The sequence below is a fragment of the Mercenaria mercenaria genome, chromosome 15 (assembly GCF_021730395.1).
Source record: "Mercenaria mercenaria strain notata chromosome 15, MADL_Memer_1, whole genome shotgun sequence".
Taxonomy (NCBI): Eukaryota; Metazoa; Mollusca; class Bivalvia; order Venerida; family Veneridae; genus Mercenaria; species Mercenaria mercenaria.
The window spans coordinates 21672338-21691492 of record NC_069375.1 but is presented as its reverse complement, the minus strand read 5'-3'; the positions used below and the strand labels follow the sequence as shown (position 1 = coordinate 21691492).

The following is a 19155-nucleotide window of genomic DNA, read 5'->3' as shown; positions in this document are numbered from 1 at the left end:
CTCCTTAAATGTACTTTAAACCCAGAGAAGATCGTGCATGCTCATCATCTATGTATACAGTACCACTAGAGTCGTATTTCTTTTGATTACCTCCCTTTAAGGGAACTGCTTCTGTAAAAATGTATTGCCTTTCGATGATCTTTACTTTTACATTTTTGTCACAGTTTTGTAATTTCAAAGATATGTATACATTTACATGTATAATACTTCCAAATTAGTTCGCATGCTTAAACATGTTTAGTGTTATTGCATCTTGTAACAGATGAAAGTGTGTGTGTGTGGGGGGGGGGGGGGGGGGGGTAAATTCGTAGGTCGTTGAAACCATTGTATGTTAGCGTAATACAATAGAAATAAGTTGCAAATGCAAATCAGACTGTTTCTTGTTTCTGCCATCAGTTAGCGGGAGACCAATTGTACCTATTTATACTACAAATATGAAGTGACTTCTCGATGTTTGCTTAAATATATAAGTAATGATTCATTCATATGTTGATGTAACAGTTATATCTTGGTAGATACATTGATAAATGTAGTGAGGAAAGATATAAGCACTTTTATTGTGTACTCTATAGTTTTAGTGTTATTCATGTCTACACTCAGACTTTATTCAGATAAGTCTCACATAGACGGGCCTCTTACAAAAATATTACGTAGTCACACATCAGGTAACAATATCGCACGATTATATGCTTCCATTATGGTAGCTTGGATGAATGAGCAGTAGCCTACGGCCAAAACTAGTTTTCTATCATGTATCAGTCGTTATAATATTACTTATCTACCGCCTGGCAGTGTCGTAGCCAGACACAAATTTTAACCGACGCAATCTAGGGGGTCCAGGGGTATACCCTCCCCCCTGGAATATTTGTCCCCAGGAAGGCTCTGGTGCGTTCTGGAGCCCTCTCAGACTGTGTTATATAACAGTAAAAATCGTCACTTTAGCCCTATTTCACAATTCTACTTTCATATTTTTAGAAAGAAATATTTTGATAACAAGGATATTTGGGGACTTAATGGTCGGATACAATTATTTTTGTAACTAAAAGGCAATAAAATCAGACAACCACCAATAAAGACATACAAGAACATGCTATTCATCAGTTTACTAGTAGTTTATTAGTTTATATAGGTCGAGATGGGGTAGGTACGGGAGGGAGCTCTGTCCGTGTTGTGTGTGTGTTTGGGGGGAGGTCAGGTAGGAAATGGTGGCCTCTTGTGCATTTTTCGGTCTAAATTTTAAGGTATGGTGGGGATTTCCCCCTCATTTTAGTGAGGCCAGTGGGCTTTCTTCCTGGAAAATTTTGAAATACAGATTCGAAATGGTGGCCTATGGTGCATTTTTGTCTTGATTATAAGGTACTGTAGGGGGGGGGGGGGAGCATTTTAGAGGCCTCTCCCGCTGAATAGAATTGAAATACAGACATGGTCTAAATGTTAAGGTATGGGAGGGTGTTCTCCCATCATTGTATTGGGGTCACGGGGCTCTCTTCCTGGAAAATTTGAAATACAGATACGGAATGGTGGCCTATGGTGCATTGTTTGGTGTAAATGTTTAGGTACTGAATGGGAAACCCTCTCGTGTTAGGGGGGTTAATGCGCTCTCTCACTGGGAAAAAAACGAAATACAGATATAAAGTGGTGGCTTCTTGTTCATTTTATGGTCTTAAGTTTGAGGTATAAGGGTACCCTCATTTTAGTGGTGTCAGGGGACTCTTCCCCTGGAAAATTTTGAAATATCGGTATGAAATAGTGGCCTCTTGTGCGTTTTGGGGTTTGAATTTGATAATGACAATAAACAATTGGGTTTAACTTTGATGAGTATAGGTCACTTATAAGCAAACTGGGGGTGGTGCTAGGGTCTGACAAGGCTATCAATATGACTGCTAGGATTTATACCTCACCTTGCCTCAAGGATGTAATGAGGCAAATGATATTCTGATATATTCGACTCATATTAATATACTTTTTTGAATTTTTGTAACTGAATTTTTCATCAGTGTGATAGGCCTACTTTTTACCCTTTTTTTTTTGCTCCTCAAATTCTAACCGAGGCAGCTGCGTGTATATATACATGCATATGTAATTACGCATGCACGTATTTATGCGTGTCCCTATAAACGAGCACCCAGAATTGCGGATCCAAGCGTAAAATATACGCCCAAGTATAATATTTACGCGTGCACTTGTAAATATATAGGTACGCGTATGGCAAGCCAATTGTCCAATAATTACGTGAACCCTAGTTCACGGTCGAAAAACTAGGATTAACGATCGATAAACTAGGTTTTTCGAACGTAAAACTAGGTTTTTCGAATACTAACCTATATTTTCGAGCGAAAACATAGGATAACGCCGTGAACCATAGTTCACGCTCGTAAATGTAGGTTCACGATTGTAAACTCCAGTTCACGGTCGTAAACATAGGTTCACGTTCGTGTAGCGAACCCCCTCGTCGAGCGTTGGCCTGTTAGCTCTAGAAAGGGTGCTACGTGAGTTCGCCTGGGCCCGGCTTTTGGCAAATACCGAAAGTGTTTTTCATATATAATCTAATTTATGGGTAAATATGACGGAGGCAATTTTAAAGTTTAACTGTAACTTTTATTAACTATAGAAGAACACTAGCATGGCATTACATAATGTACGTATTAATACATAGCGTAAAAACGAAAGTATAATGATATGCTATAAAGACAATTTCTATAACAGTAAAATGTTATCTGTGCATCGCGTTTAGTCCGTAATTGTAAAAGTTAAGCACCATAAATAACTTTAGCTTGTCCTTTAATCACACACTTCAGCTTAAAGAAAACACACACTATTTTATAACACTTCTTAGAAATAAGTAACACTTGAAATCAGCACTAGGAACACAGGGATAAAACTCCCCGGAATATGAAATTCACTAAGTATTACTCGTCAGTTAATAAATACACTGTAAGGAATCAAGTTAAATAAACTATCACTGTTCAGTGGTATAGATATAATACTCCGAACGTTGCTTTTAATATTGAAGTACGTAAATATGTGAATTTGGTATTGTTTACCAAATAGTATCACTGCTGCTTAAACATAATAGACCACTACGCGTATCTAACACAACGATTTAGAATTACAAGTCCATAATAAAGTGTACACTGTAACACACCGTTGGTATTTGGTATCGCAGGTATCGGATACCAATGATACCAATTGGTATCAACGATAGATAAGCTGATTATTAAAATTTACGATCACTAGATAAACACATATAGCGCGACTTCCATTGTAAACACAAATTCTAAGATATTTTACACTGTAACTCACTGTTGGTATTTACGCCAAATGGTATATACCAATAGATCTATTGGTATTTATAATGTTTAACACTGAATACCAATTCAAGGATATTATAATACTATAAGTAATCTTATGAAGTTTGATAGATGAGTATGTACGGTAAAGAACACGGGTATTGGTATACGATACCAATTGGTATACGATGATGCTGGAGATGGAAACAAGGAAAACCAATTCCACACTTTATTTATTTTAAGAATATTACCTCTTCTTTGTTCATGGTTGTATACCAGATTTGGTTTTCTGAACTAGATGGTAGATTTTAAATTGGCATTGGTATTGATACCAGTTGGTATATTTAACATATAATTTTACGTTGGTAGTGTTGGTAGGTGTACCGCACGAATACCGTCCTTGTTCGGTATTGTTTTGAATTTCGCGCCGTTCCCACTTTTATACTCCGATACTTGTGACGTCACGTCTCGTGAGAGTGAAGCGCAGTAATGGCGGCTCCAAAACCAGGAAGTGACTTGAAATTACACTTTTATTTAACGATTTTAAGCAACAAACACATTATGAAAGGATATTTCGGGAATATTTCGTAAGTAAATCACATTTATTATCGATATGTATCGGTTGAAAGAAGCGTAAATCAGTTGAATAGCGGAAATCTAGCATTTACGCTAGAAATAAATACTGCCGATTTCAAGCACAAACTTCCATGAATATTTTGATCGCGGACGACGATGCACAGTAAAAATTAAATCTGTAATCAAAAGTATGCATATCTATGTACATCATATTACAAATAAAATGAGTGAAATTACATTTAGAAACAAATATCAACAACAACAAGTGCTATTTTCAACATGGGAGGGGGAACATAAACATTAATAAAGTACAGCTATTAAAGAGGGTAGGACTAGAATGAAATAACGGATCGTTACATTCGTAAACTATGGTTTACGAGCGTGAACCAGGGTTTACGAGCTTAAACATAGGATAACGATCGTAAACATAGGATAACGACCAAAACTCATAGTTCAATCGAAAAACCTAGTTTATCAAACGTAAACCATGGTTTACGGTCGATATATTAGGATTATAGAATCAACAATGAATTTCGGGCGTGAACATGGGTTTACGGCCATGAACCTATGTTTACGGACGTGAACCTATGTTTATGACCGTGAACTATAGTTTACGGACCTGAACCTATATTTTCGAGCGTGAACCTATGTTTACGAACGTGAACTTGGGTTTACGAGTGTGAACTTAGGTTTACGTCCGATAAACCAGGTTTTTCAAACGTAAAACCAGGTTTTTCAAATACTAACCTATTTTTTCGAGCGAAAACATAGGATAACATCGTAAACCATAGTTCACGCTCGTAAACGTAGGTTCACGTTCGTAAACCCAAGTTTACGGTCGTAAACATAGGATAACAACCGAAATTCATAGTTCAATCGAGGAACCTAGTTTATCGAACGTAAACCATGGTTTACGATTGATATACTAGGATTATGAAATCAACTATCAATTTCGGCCGTAAACCTATGTTTACGAGCGTGAACCTAGGTTTACGGCCGTGAACTACAGTTTACCTTCGTAAAACCGTGTTTATCGATTTGTAACTATGCTTTAGCACCAGTATCTGTGATTTACGAGCATAGCCAATCACAACCGTATGCCCTATATCCAAATGGGAATCAAGAAACTACATTTTTTTCTGAAGAGACAAAATGGTGGGCATATTTCGTCTTCTCATATTTGTATTATTTTTTTTATTTATTCAGTCTCCACTACCGGATCGAACTGAACGTTCCTCTGTCGCGACACTTAGTGATTTCTTCGAGGAAGTTTCAAAACTGTTACATAGTTACATGATCTACAACGGTTTGTATGTGCTAATGACATTCAAGTTGGAGCATGTAGTTACAACATTCCAAAACGCCCTTGACAGGTTGCAAATTGTTATGAGACATGTCAACAGAATTAGGACAAGGATACCGGTGGGACTGTATGAACCTGTTGAAAATTCTTTGCTGCAGGTAAGCCTAAAATAAGTATCTCGTCTTTATATTTGAGCCGTGCCACGAGAAAACCAACATAGTGGGTTTGCGACCAGCATGGCTCCAGACCAGCCTGCGCATCCGCACAGTCTGGTCAGGATCCATGCTGTTCGCTTTCAGAGCCTATAGCAATTAGAGAAACTGTTAGCGAACAGCATAGATCCTGACCAGACTGCGCGGATGCGCAGGCTGGTCTGGATCCATGCTGGTCGCAAATCCACTATGTTGGTTTTCTCATGGCATGGCTCATTTGTCCGCCTCTTCGTCCGCGAAATTAAGTTATAGGGTACTGATCTGGTATGCACCCAGTGCAGTGTGAGATATGACAGTCCTCTAACTCCTCCACCTCTGCACCCGACCCCTATTTTTTCTATAGAACTAACATCTGTACGCGTCCTTGTATTTACACTTTATTGTTGTGTTTGGATTTCGAAGGTGTACAGTAATCGCACCGTCCTTCCTTCTGTCTGTCCGTCAGTCCGCAGTCAGTCTGGACCGTACCTTCCAAATCCCTGCATGGATTAAAACAACTTTGCAAAAGTGACCACCATAAAAAGATGATGTATCGCGTGCAAAACCCAGGTCCGCTCATAGGTCAAGGTCACGCATATAGGTCAAATATCTCGGGTAAGAGTTGTCGCGCGCAAGATCCTGGTGCGTTGTTCTAAGGTCACCCTTACAGAAGAAAAAGGCCTGCTGCGTACTCTTGCTGTGTACATACAGCATATATGATGCGTACATGATGTGTACTGAAATCAATAGTACGCAGGATATACACCGCACATACACCGATAGTACGTTTGTAGTACACTTTTGACATGCAAATGAGCTCTGCCGCGTACTACTTGCTGCGTACATGCTGTGGACTACATAGTACACAGGATGTACGCTGGAGGAATTTAGTATGCGGGAAATAGTACGCAGCATGTACGCGGCACATACACTTTTCACATGCAAATGAGCCTGCGGTGTACTACCCCTGCAGCGTACATGCTGTGTACTCCTGCGGCGTACATGCTGTGTACTCCTGCGGCGTACATGCTGTGTACTCCTGTGGCGTACATGCTGTGTACTCCTGGCCCGAGTCCTGCGGCGTACATGCTGTGTACTCCTGCTGCATACATGCTGTGTACTCTTGTGGCGAAACTGCTGTGATAATGTAAATTCCTTACCCCACCAACTTTCGTATGCAAATGCTGATCATTTGGACAGAAAAAAACAGAAAAAAAATAAGTGACATGCATCAATAAGTACTTACCCTTACCAAAATAATGTAGATTGATGTTATCAAATAAATTAGTATGCTTTTCTCCATCCACTTTTCAATGAAATAAATCAATTTTTGTAGCATGTAATTTGGTAAACATTTGAAGAAAATGGCGTAACTGCATCAAGGGGAAACAACTTTAATGCAACTAAATATAAGTATTATGATTTATTATAGACGATGTGTGCGTAGTATGTATTTATTTTGATTAAAATCCATCTGAGAAAATCTAGGACTGGAATTAAATAAGCATTTATACACTTTTACGTCCGTAAAAAGTAGCGCACCAAAAAATTTTGGATTGATTTTTTCCAATGGGGCGAGCGCAATTAGCCAAAAACGTTCTGAAAATATACGAGCGGCAAATCCGATGAACAACTTTTTAATTTGGTGAGGCCTTAATGAGTTAACATAATGAGCATTAAAGCCTTTATAAAACATGATAGAATGGTGTTTTGCTTAAGAGTATTCAAAAAACAGTGAGAGCTATTAATTCTTCTGATTCGGGCACTATTGAGACATTATCTTGGTAATTATTTCATGTATTACAAAATGTAATGCAACGAAGTTCAAATAAGGCTTTTCAATTATCCAAGTTAGAAAGCTCCAGGATTAATTCAAAATGAAAAAGAATATATTTTTACACTGCATGCAAGGTGCAGCTCAGAAATCACTAAGATGTAAGCTTCACAAATGAACATTGCAAATAGTTCGGCAAATTTTCATTGTTCAGAATACCGGTAATCTGAACTATTCTATGCTATTAAGATAAAAGTTACACGGAAATCAAGTTCTTGCTTCCAAAAAAAAAAATGTACAAATCCTTCCTGCATGAAGTGTACTTCAGACTTTTACCTAAAAAAATTCAAAGTATAAACACCAAAAGAAAATGAACAAGTCCCTCCCGCATATATGAAGTTTACTTCAGACTTTAACTTATAAAAAAAAAAACTAAGTATAAATGCCAAAGAAATTGTACAAGTCTTTCCCGCGTATATGAAGTGTACTGCACAAATTTCAAAGTATCTGCGGTGTACATGCAGTGTACTATTTTCTTGTACAAGTCCCTCCTGCGTACATGCAGTGTACTCCTTAAATTTTCAGAGTCTGTGCTGCGTACTTGAAGTGTACTAGTGACCTCCTGCGTACATGCTGTGTACTCCTCGAAATAGTACGCGGCATGTACGCGGCATGCGGTGTATGTAAAATGTACTCCTCTGGCGTACTACTGTGTTCGCGGCATATACACAGCAAATACGCAGCATGTACGCCACAGAGGCTTGCTTCTGTAAGGGCAAGGTCGCACTTACACGTCAAATTTTTCTGTCAGACATTCGTGTCTGGACCATACCTTCAAAACATCTGCATGGATTTTAAAAGCACCACAGTATCGTGGCAGATCAATAACCCTGACATTTATTGGATTTCGAAATAACTTAGCACAGATGTTTACCATAACCAGACCACGTTTTGTTTGCAACATAAAGGTCCATAGTGCCAAGGTGAAGGTCACACTTATACAAGACATAATGTAACTTACAGTGGCATTCTTATTAAGCTGCTTTGGTTATGTAAGACATAGTGTTGATAACGTAAAATGACTTCTAAAATGCTTTTAAAAAACGTCAGAGAAGTCTCTAACTAACTACCTTATATAAATTATGATGAACAGTAAGTGTTTTTCTTCGTTATATTTTTTGTCACATGTGTCCATTTTTTAGGTGATCCATATATTGAGAGAATACATCCACCAACAGCAAACTGCTGATGTACCAACACAACCTGACTTGGGTGCCAACGAAACAAGTTCAACTCTGTGTTCAAGAATTGCTGGTACTCAACCTGGGGCCTCTGCATATGACATAACTGCTTCACAGTTGCATACCTTGTTTTCGTTAGGATTTAGTGTTACGGAGATTGCTAAAAGTAGATTACTGGGTACAAGCTGTCGCCAAACTATATATAACCATATGTCAAAACACAACATTGCAAAAGTACGCCAGAGATACACTAATATATCTGATGAAGAGCTGAGAGATGTTGTAGCCGGTGTAATGAAGTATTTCGACCCCCGTAGAATAATGACCCCCCGGTCATTATTCTATAGAAAAAGTGACCCCCCGGTCATAGTATTATGACCTCCAGATCATAGTACTATGACTCCCCCACGTGAAGTAAACTGAACCTCACGAAGAATATTGACTCCCATAAAAAAAACGACCCCCGGTCATTTAGTCAAATTTAGTGATAACTCATGTATCTAAGACCTAATTGCTGCATTTTATGCCCCCACTCGGGGGACGGGGCATATAGATTTGCCCTCGTCCGTCCGTCCTTCCGTTTGACCATTAGCCCCAGATACCATCACTTGACATAGAAATCAGAGCATTCCGCAACTGGAAAAGGGATTCTATTTCTAGACGCTGTATCTCGGTGTATACATTTTTTTTTCAGGAAAATAACAATTCACAATACGTTCACAAAACACACCAGTGTCAATAATCCCTGCAAACTTCGGTATGAAGCAATTCTTCAGAAGAAAACTGCACAAGAAACTGCTAGCATAGAACTTAGTATTAATAGAAGTTGCAATCCTTAGCAGTGGCAGTAAAGTACGGTAGCGGCAACAATAGAAAGTAGTAGTAGTAGTAGTAGTGGCAGTGGTAGTGGCAGTTGCAGTAGCAGCAGCAGCAGCAGCATCAGAGGAATAAGTGACAGCAACAACAGCAGCAGGAGAAGAAGAAGTAGATGTACAAGACATATTAGTGGAAGCAGGTATAGTAGTATCAGTAGTAGCATTTGTAGTAGTAGTAGTAGAAGTAGTAGTAGTAGTAGTAAAAGAAGAAGAAGTACATGTAGTAATAGCAATAGAAGTAGCGGCACCAGTAGTAGTAGTACAATCAAAAGGTTAACTACTGGCAATGGAGGGTATTAGAGTTGTAGATCTAGTAAAATTGTCCGTTTGGTTTGATGGGGATCACTTTTTAATAGATATTTTCGTCGAAAGTCTTTTTAGGAGTCGGTGTTTTACACGGAAAGAGTAACTTTTTTAAATAGAATAATGTCCGGGAATCGATATTGTATGAGAGTTCGAATGTAGTAATTTCAGCAGTGAGTGTTTTACATGGAAGGAGTCACTTTTTCTATAGAATAATAACCGGGGTCGTTATTCTATGAGATTCGAAGGGAGTCATCTTTAGGGAGTCAGTATTTTACTTGGAGGGGTCAGTTTTTCTATAGAATAATGACTGGGGGGTCGTTATTCTATAGAGTTTTCGAAGGGAGTCAGTTTTTTATAAAGGGAGTCAATATTTTACAGGAAAGGAGTCACATTTTCTATAGAATAATGACCGGGGGGTCGTTATTCAATGGGGGTCGAAATACTTCATTACACCGGCATAAATCTAGAAAATCCTAACTCTGGTAGCGAAGAGGTAAGCTATAAATCTATACTACTTCTGTAAATAAAGAACAAAATGAAAGGCAGATATTTTAATTAAAATTGCAACACGCACAAGAGTTGTATCTCTATTTGCATATGGATCATTGCCTTTATAAGCTAAAAAATAAGGTCCGAAAGTCATTGAACAAAACTTGCGGGTAGGCTAAATTTTAGTAGTAGGAAGGCGGACATGTAACAAACAAAAATATTTTTAAATGATAGCCTTATTTAGGTGTTTTATTCACATCTTAATAACTAACTTTTTAAGTGTATAAATAAGAAATGTAACTATATATCAATTATCTTATATTATACACTCATAGGCATTTATAATCGATCACCTATGATTTTTATATATTTCGTTAAAGACCTGCTCCAGTCCTACCTTTTAACCTTAAATTGTCACTGAAAAAGCATGAAAATCCTGACTATGAACAGTGACGCCTGTCAAAATAGAGTCTATTTTATATAAAATTCTATATAAAATGCCTGTGGTTTTGCATGCCAAAGTGTGGCACGAGGCCGTTAACTGTTAGCTATTGTAATCATGGGTTGCATACACACAATAGAATTTGAATAGCCGCGGAGCAGGGCTTTAAGACTACGCTGAAAATAAAACAATAAAGTATACCACCATGCAAAATCAAAATCATAATGATATCGATTTCTTCATTACGATGAAAAGGTTGAAATTGTTGATCATTTTATTTATATAGGTGTTAAATTTCTTTATACTGGCAATTTGTTAGGGGCTGTTAAAACTTTGTCTGACCAAAGGGGCTTATCACAATCTACTTTCATTATTTGATCGTGTAATTATGAATGTAAAATTAAAGCTGCAGATGTTTGATACAATGGTTGCACCTATTTTTTTTTATAAGGTTCTGTAATTTGGGGCGTGTACAATTATACTGAAGTAGATAGAACTCACCTGAGATTTTGTAAATATATACTAGGTGTACGTACAAAAACACCTAATAATGTTGTGTATGGTATACTGGGGAGTTGTAGCAAAGGAGATATCTGTTAAATTTTGGTTAAATATAATGAAATCTGACCATTCATCATTATATAATTAACAAATAATCAAGGCCTTCGAGTGCTTTATCGTCTGATTTACCATGGTTCAGAGTTTAGATGCGTAGGAATTGAACCACGAGGACGTTAGCACGAGTGGTTAAATACTGCAGCATCCGAACGATGAACCGTGGTAAATTAGACGATAAATCACAAGAAGGCTTTGATTGTTTTCATTCCTACATGCTCATTGAAATATTTTAATAAATATTATGCTGGACTCATTTTCCCGAGGAGTAATGTTTCTCACGTCATGCGGCAACTTGACGCCATAATTGACGTCATAATGCTCTCTTACTTTGGGTTTTTCACATCTTTTGAATAATTTCAATAAAGATTTTAATTATTTTCCTATGATAAAAAGAAGATTAAGAGATCAATATATTTCAGGACTGGAATGGTTCACTTAATTAACCCTTACCCTGCTAAATTTCCATTATCAACTTGTCCATCTTTCAATTTGTACAGTACCATTTACTGTTAAAAGGGGCGCTTACCAAAAACAATACTGAGTGACTGAATGGCAATTAATACAGGTCATGATCTTATTTTTTAGCTCGACTATACGGAGTATAAGGAGAGCTATCCTACTCGCCCCGGCGTCGGCGTCTTTCCGCGTCCCCACCTTAGTTAAAGTTTTTTTACACATTCTCTTTTTAGCGCTTTTGTGATCGCGCGTCGTCCGTCGTCCGTTCGTGCGTCCGTGCGTCCGTCCGTCCGTAAACTTTTGCTTGTGACCACTCTAGGGGTCACATTTTTCATGGGATCTTTATGAAAGTTGGTCAGAATGTTCATCTTGATGATATCTAGGTCAAGTTCGAAACTGGGTCACGTGCCATCAAAAACTAGGTCAGTAGGTCTAAAAATAGAAAAACCTTGTGACCTCTCTAGAGGCCATATATTTCACAAGATCTTCATGAAAATTGGTCAGAATGTTCAGCTTGATGATATCTAGGTCAAGTTTGAAACTGGGTCACGTGCCATCAAAAACTAGGTCAGTAGGTCTAAAAATAGAAAAACCTTGTGACCTCTCTAGAGGCCATATATTTCACAAGATCTTCATGAAAATTGGTCAGAATGTTCACCTTGATGATATCTAGGTCAAGTTTGAAACTAGGTCATGTGCCTTCAAAAACTAGGTCAGTAGGTCAAATAATAGAAAAACCTTGTGACCTCTTTAAAGGCCATATTTTTCATGGGATCTGTATGAAAATTGGTCTGAATGTTCATCTTGATGATATCTAGGTCAAGTTCGAAACTGGGTCACGTGCGGTCAAAAACTAGGTCAGTAGGTCTAAAAATAGAAAAAGCTTGTGACCTCTCTAGAGGCCATATATTTCATGAGATCTTCATGAAAATTGTTCAGAATGTTCACCTTGATGATATCTAGATATAGTTCGAAAATGGGTCACGTGCCATCAAAAACTAGGTCAGTAGGTCAAATAATAGAAAAACCTTGTGACCTCTCTAGAGGCCATATTTTTCATGGGATCTGTATGAAAGTTGGTCTGAATGTTTATCTTGATGATATCTAGGTCAAGTTTGAAAGTGGGTCACGTGCCGTCAAAAACTAGGTCAGTAGGTCAAATAATAGAAAAACCTTGTGACCTATCTAAAGGCCATATTTTTCATGGGATCTGTATGAAAATTGGTCTGAATGTTCATCTTGATGATATCTAGGTCAAGTTCGAAACAGGGTCATGTGCCTTCAAAAACTAGGTCAGTAGGTCTAAAAATAGAAAAACCTTGTGACCTCTCTAGAGGCTATACTTATGAATGGATCTCTATGAAAATTGGTCAGAATGTTCACCTTGATGATATCTAGGTCAAGTTTGAAACTGGGTCACGTGCCTTCAAAAACTAGGTCAGTAGGTCAAATAATAAAAAAACCTTTTGACCTCTCTAGAGGCCATACTTTTCATGGGATCTGTATGAAAGTTGGTCTGAATGTTCATCTTGATGATATCTAGATCAAGTTTGAAACTGGGTCAACTGCGATCAAAAACTAGGTCAGTAGGTCTAAAATTATTAAAATCTTTTGACCTCTCTAGAGGCCATATTTTTCATGGGATCTGTATGAAAATTGGTCTGAATGTTCATCTTGATGATATCTAGGCGAAGTTCGAAACTGGGTTACGTGCGGTCAAAAACTAGGCCAGTAGGTATAAAAATAGAAAAACCTTGTGACCTCTCTAGAGGCCATATTTTTCATGAGATCTTCATGAAGATTAGTGAGAATGTTCACCTTGATGATATCTAGGTAAAGTTCAAAACAGGGTCACGTACCTTCGAAAACTAGGTCAATAGGTCAAATAATAGAAAAACCTTGTGACCTCTCTAGAGACCATATTTTTCAATGGATCTTCATGAAAATTGGTCAGAATTTTTATCTTGATAATATCTAGGTCAAGTTCAAAACTGGGTCACATGAGCTCAAAAATAAGGTCACAAATAATAGAAAAAAACGACATCATACTCAAAACTGGGTCATGTGGGAAAAGGTGAGCGATTCAGGACCATCATGGTCCTCTTGTTTCAACTTATCTCTGTTGTTACTTGATGGATTTGATTCAAACTTGAAATACTCATTCCTCAGCATCATCCACATCATCTGACAGAAGGGCCATAACTCTGACACCAATATTTCATGAATTATCCCCCCTTTCACTTAGATTTTCAGGTTAAAGTTTTGACTCTTTCACTTTCACTCTATCTCTGTTATTACTGAATGGATTTGATTCAGTCTTAAAAAATTGTTTAACATCATCACCCACATCATATGACACAAAGTAAATAACTCTGGCACCATTTTTTCATGAATTATTCCCCCTTTTTACTTAGAATTTCAGGTTAAAGTTTGGTGCACTTTCACTCTACCTCTGTTATTACTGAGTGGATTTTATTCAAACTTAAAATATTTGTTCAGCATCATCACCCACATCATATGACACAAGAAGCGTAACTCTGGCACAATTTTTCATGAATTATTCCCCTTTTACTTAGAATTTCAGGTTAAAGTTGTATGCACTTTCACTCTATCTCTGTTATTACTGAATGGATCTGATTCAAACTTAAACAATTGTTCAACATCATTACCCTTATCATATGACACAAGGTGCATAACCCTGGGACCAATTTTTCATGAAATATTTCCTTTTTTACTTAGAATTTTAGGTTAAAATTTTGATGCACTTCCACTCTGTCTCTGTTATTATTGAATGGATTTAATTCAAACTTAAGTTGTTCAACATCATCACCCACACCATATGACACAAGGTGCATAACTCTGGCACCAATATTTAATGAATTATGCCCCTTTTTGCTTATGATATATTTATATAGTGTATTGATACATTTTATCTTTACCTCTCTAAAATACTTTCAGTTGATATTTTTGACATAGACTCAGGCTATTGTGCAATATCTTCATCCACAGTTGGAGTCATTAAACACTCCAGTGACAGCTCTAGTTTCCTCAGATGTGCCCAGTTTACTATCCAGCATCGAAATAGTCGAGCGCGCTGTCTCCTGTGACAGCTCTTGTTAAATTTGCAGGCTGATCTTGACCTGCACTTGTCGCAAAGACAAACTCGTGTCCAGCATGATAAGGGTTAATAATAGCTATAAATTAGACTATTATAAGAAATTTAAAAGTACATTTTGTTACAAACATTACCTGGATAAAATTGAAAATGATTCTCTTCCTATTGAGTTGTCTCGCTTAAGATTAAGCTCACTGGATTAGATATTGAAATGGATAGATTTAGAGGGATTGATAGAACTGACAGATTATGTAAAATGTGTAATGCAAATGTCACAGAAACTGAATATCATTTTTAGCTCGACTATTCATAGAATAGTAGAGCTATTGGACTCGCCCATGCGTCCGCGTCCGCGTCTGCGTCCCGATTTGGTTAAGTTTTTGTATGTAAGCTGGTATCTCAGCAACCACTTGTGGGAATGGATTGAAACTTCACACACTTATTCACTGTGATAAACTGACTTACATTGCACAGGTTCCATAACTCTGTTTTGCTTTTTTACAAAATTATGCCCCTTTTTTGACTTAGAAATTTTTGGTTAAGGTTTTGTATGTAAGCTGGTATCTCAGTAACCACTTGTGGGAATGGATTGAAACTTCACACACTTATTTACTGTGATAAACTGACTTACATTACACAGGTTCCATAACTCTATTTTGCTTTTTCACAAAATTATGCCCCTTTTTTCGACTTAGAATTTTTTGGTTAAGGTTTTGTATGTAAGCTGGTATCTCAGTACTCACTAATGGGAATGGATTGAAACTTCACACACTTGTTCACTGTCATGATCTTACATGCACCAAGCAGGTCCCATAACTTTATTTTGCTTTTTTACAAAATTATGCCCCTTTTTCAACATAGAAATTTTTGGTTAAGTTTTTGTATGTAAGCTGGTATCTCAGTATCCACTACTGGGAAAGGATTGAAACTTCACACACTTGTTCACTGTCATGATATGACATGCAGTGCAAAGGGTCAATAACTCAACTTTGCATTTTACAAAATTATGCCCCTTTTTCAACTTAGGAGTTTTTGGGTTAAATTCTTATATGTAAGCTGGTATCTCAGTACCCACTAATGGGAATGGATTGAAACTTCATACACTTGTCCACTGTCATGAGCTGATAAGCACTATGCAGGTTCCATAACCCTATTTTACTTTTTTACTAAATTATGCCCCTTTTTCGACTTTCTTATTCATTCAAGCGACAAGGCTGTTAAATAGTCGAGCGTTGCTGTCCTCCGACAGCTCTTGTTTATTATGCTGTACTAAATACTCGCAATTCTGAAGAAAAAACTTAAATTATATATCATGGCCACCAATTAATAAATTTAATATTTTAATGCCGTCTAAAAAAAAAACATTGTATAATTTGACTCGGTTTATTAAAGAAGCTTTTGAAATCCGTAATAGCACCCTGGAAGTTATAACTGTTTCTTAAACTGAACTATTTTTGTATATTTTCTTTTTGTAATTTATTGCTGTGCTTATTGTCTTTGTCATATTTCTTGTTTATAATTTGTAAATGGCCAAAGGCAAATTTTTTTTGCTCATTATGCCAATAAACGTGAAACTCGTTAAGCCATTTTAATGGAAAATTACCATCACGAATAAATAGCATATTAGAGGAACAAATCCGTGTAATTCAAATATTATCCAAGTTATCGCAATTACAAAAGTGACCGATTATAAAACTATATGGGTGTATATACCAATGATTTTGTATTAAAGGTTACTGCAATCCTTCGTACACGACACCCACCAATAATTACCCAAAGAAATGGAGTTCAAGCTGCTTTGAGAGAAGCTGATCCTGTTGGAACAGCTTCACGTTGGTCAAGAGTTATTCAACGCAGGCGGTATTCCGTTCCTTCACCAAATGCAGTGTGGCATTTAGACACCAATCATGCATTAAGAAGGTACACACATAATTATGTTACACCTTATTATCCTCCGCTGAAAGCGGAGGGATATAGTTTTGGGCACGTCCGTCCGTCCTTCCGTCCGACAATTTCCCTTCCGCTCCATAACTTTGACTCTTTGTGTACATTCTTTTATTTAGTATTACTTGTCACAAATGTTTACCATCATGAGACAAGGCCCAGATCCGTAACACCACGATCAATGTTACACTTGGAGGTCAAAGGTCAAAAGGGTTCATTTTTCGTTTCTTGTCCGTAACTTTTTTCCTGCATGGAGGGATTCTGAAATAATGTTCACCATCATGAGACGATGTGTCAACTCCCGTCTTCAAGGTCAAGGTCACATGTAGAGGTCAAAGTTTGAAAACAGGATACACTTTTCGTATCCCGCCAGAACAACTTCATGCATTATGAAATAACTTGGCAGAAATGTTCACCATTATTAGACAATCACATCACCAAGGTCCCTAGCTCTATGCCCAGAAAATTTGAACGATGTAGATTTTACACAATTTTTTGAAATTGTCATAAAGAAATAGCTAAACTTAAATTGGTCTTGATAATAGCCTGCAGTTCATTGGTGCACACCTTGACGATATAACTTGAAGTGAAATCTCTGCAATTAAATTATTGCCAACTGCATCACCTGCCTACTTCTAACTTGTTTACTACAAATAGTTACGATCCACTATGTCATTTGGCTTCGTTTGTTTCAGCGGATTCAATAATGAAAATGTTGCTCATCAGATCAGCAAATCTAAGCATTATTAAATTTTATTTTTGCCTCCTTTTGCGTTATATACCCTTTGGTTAAGAAGTTACAATCTTAAAGAGAATTCCTATAATGTTTCCTTTCATAGATTTTTATCAAATTTATGACAGGAAAAAGTGTGCTGAAAACAATGAACAAATAAAAACAATGGGCCGCGCCATGAGAAAACCAACATAGTGGCTTTGCGACTAGCATTGATTCAGACCAGCCTGCGCATCCGCCCAGTCTGGTCAGGATCCATGCTGTTCGCTTTCAAAGCCTATTGCAATTAAAGAAACCGTTAGCGAACAGCATATAGATCCTGTCCATACTGAGCGAATGCACAGTCTGGTCTGGATCCAAGCTGGTCGCAAAGCCACAATGTTGGTTTTCTCATGGTGCGGCTCATATACATGTACTTTCTTGATATCATACTCCTATAAATGTATGGGTCACCATGCTAAAGTATGTTAAGACCGCTTAATACAACACCTGTTCGGGCGTAAAATGTCGCGAACCTGACCAAATTGATTATGTCTGCTAAAAGGTAAAAAAATGTTAAAAAATCCCTAATCCTTTCTATACTCGAATACCAAATGATCTGAAAGGAGATATTGTCGTATCTATCGTATCAATACAAAGTTAGTTATCTAACATTATATGGACATTACTGTCTTTGTATTAAGATGCGCTGCCAAAACACAGCCACAAATGGCAAGTTGCTTGATACATGTCAATACAACTTAAACAAGTATCAACATTTGATTAGTAATGATTACTGATAAAACTTTTTAAAAATGTTATTTGTTTCAAGATACATGATATTTAAGATTGTCTGTCACATGTTTCAACAAATGTTGACTTCTCTTCAATTTTCCATAAATAGTGTCTGCTGCGGAAAAGATGCGCATAAAAATATAGGAATTCCCTTTATTTATACTTCTATAACAGGTGGCGATTTGTTGTCCATGGAGGTATTGATGGGTTTTCAAGGCTTGTTACTTTCCTGAGAGCCTCATCAAACAATCGAGCCAAGACCAGTTTCGTCTTCTTTCTTCGAAGTGTTGCTGATCATGGTCTGCCTAGTCGAATACGTACAGATAATGGTGGAGAGTATGTACATGTTAGACGTTTTATGAATACAGAATTGGGACCAAATAGGGGAAGTGCTATTAGCGGCCAGTCTACACACAGTCAAAGAATTGAACGCTTATGGAGAGATGTCTTTACCAAAGTGTTGGATAAATTTTATAAACTATTTTATCATATGGAAGATTACAAACTTTTAGATAAAAACAATGAAATTCATGTATTCGCTTTGCATCACACATTTTTACCACGGATCGATGCTGAATTAACAAGCAAATTCGATGAATTGGTATCCCCCGCCAAAAGGGTTTATGGTGAGGAATGGCAAAAAAATATATCCGGCAAAAAGTTAAGGATGTTAATAAGAAGCAAATAATTTCATTAGTCAAAATCAATTTAACAGAAAACAAATGTTTAATTAAAGAGTACATAATAAATGTATGATACTTTGATCCTGACTAAAGAATTTATTTTGAATGGGATATGCTTACTGTAATAAGCTTAGCTTTTAAAATAAAATGCAGTTAATTGAAATATGAGCTTTAAGTTTAACTGGAACGAAATATTGTCTTTGAGTGGTTTGGCACCAGGTGTTGTTGTTTAACATGTACATTTGAACTTAAAAAAACAGATGTCCTTATGAGAACACTGGTAAGATATCTTGAACATGACTGAGGGCAAGGCTTGTGCAGTCACAACTTAACATGTTGAAGGTT

At 37.1% G+C, this 19155-nt stretch overlaps 1 protein-coding gene across 1 annotated transcript; it reads left to right on the top strand.

Annotated features, from left to right (window-relative positions):
- Positions 1 to 3694: 3694 nt before the first annotated feature.
- LOC123532085 (uncharacterized) lies at positions 3695 to 18938 on the top strand. The gene is made up of 5 exons (XM_053524758.1): positions 3695 to 3877; positions 5073 to 5327; positions 8337 to 10049; positions 16409 to 16596; positions 18302 to 18938. The coding sequence occupies exons 3-5, from the start codon at positions 9984 to 9986 to the stop codon at positions 18813 to 18815; spliced, it is 768 nt and encodes a 255-aa protein (XP_053380733.1). The 5' UTR covers positions 3695 to 3877; positions 5073 to 5327; positions 8337 to 9983; the 3' UTR covers positions 18816 to 18938.
- Positions 18939 to 19155: the final 217 nt, after the last annotated feature.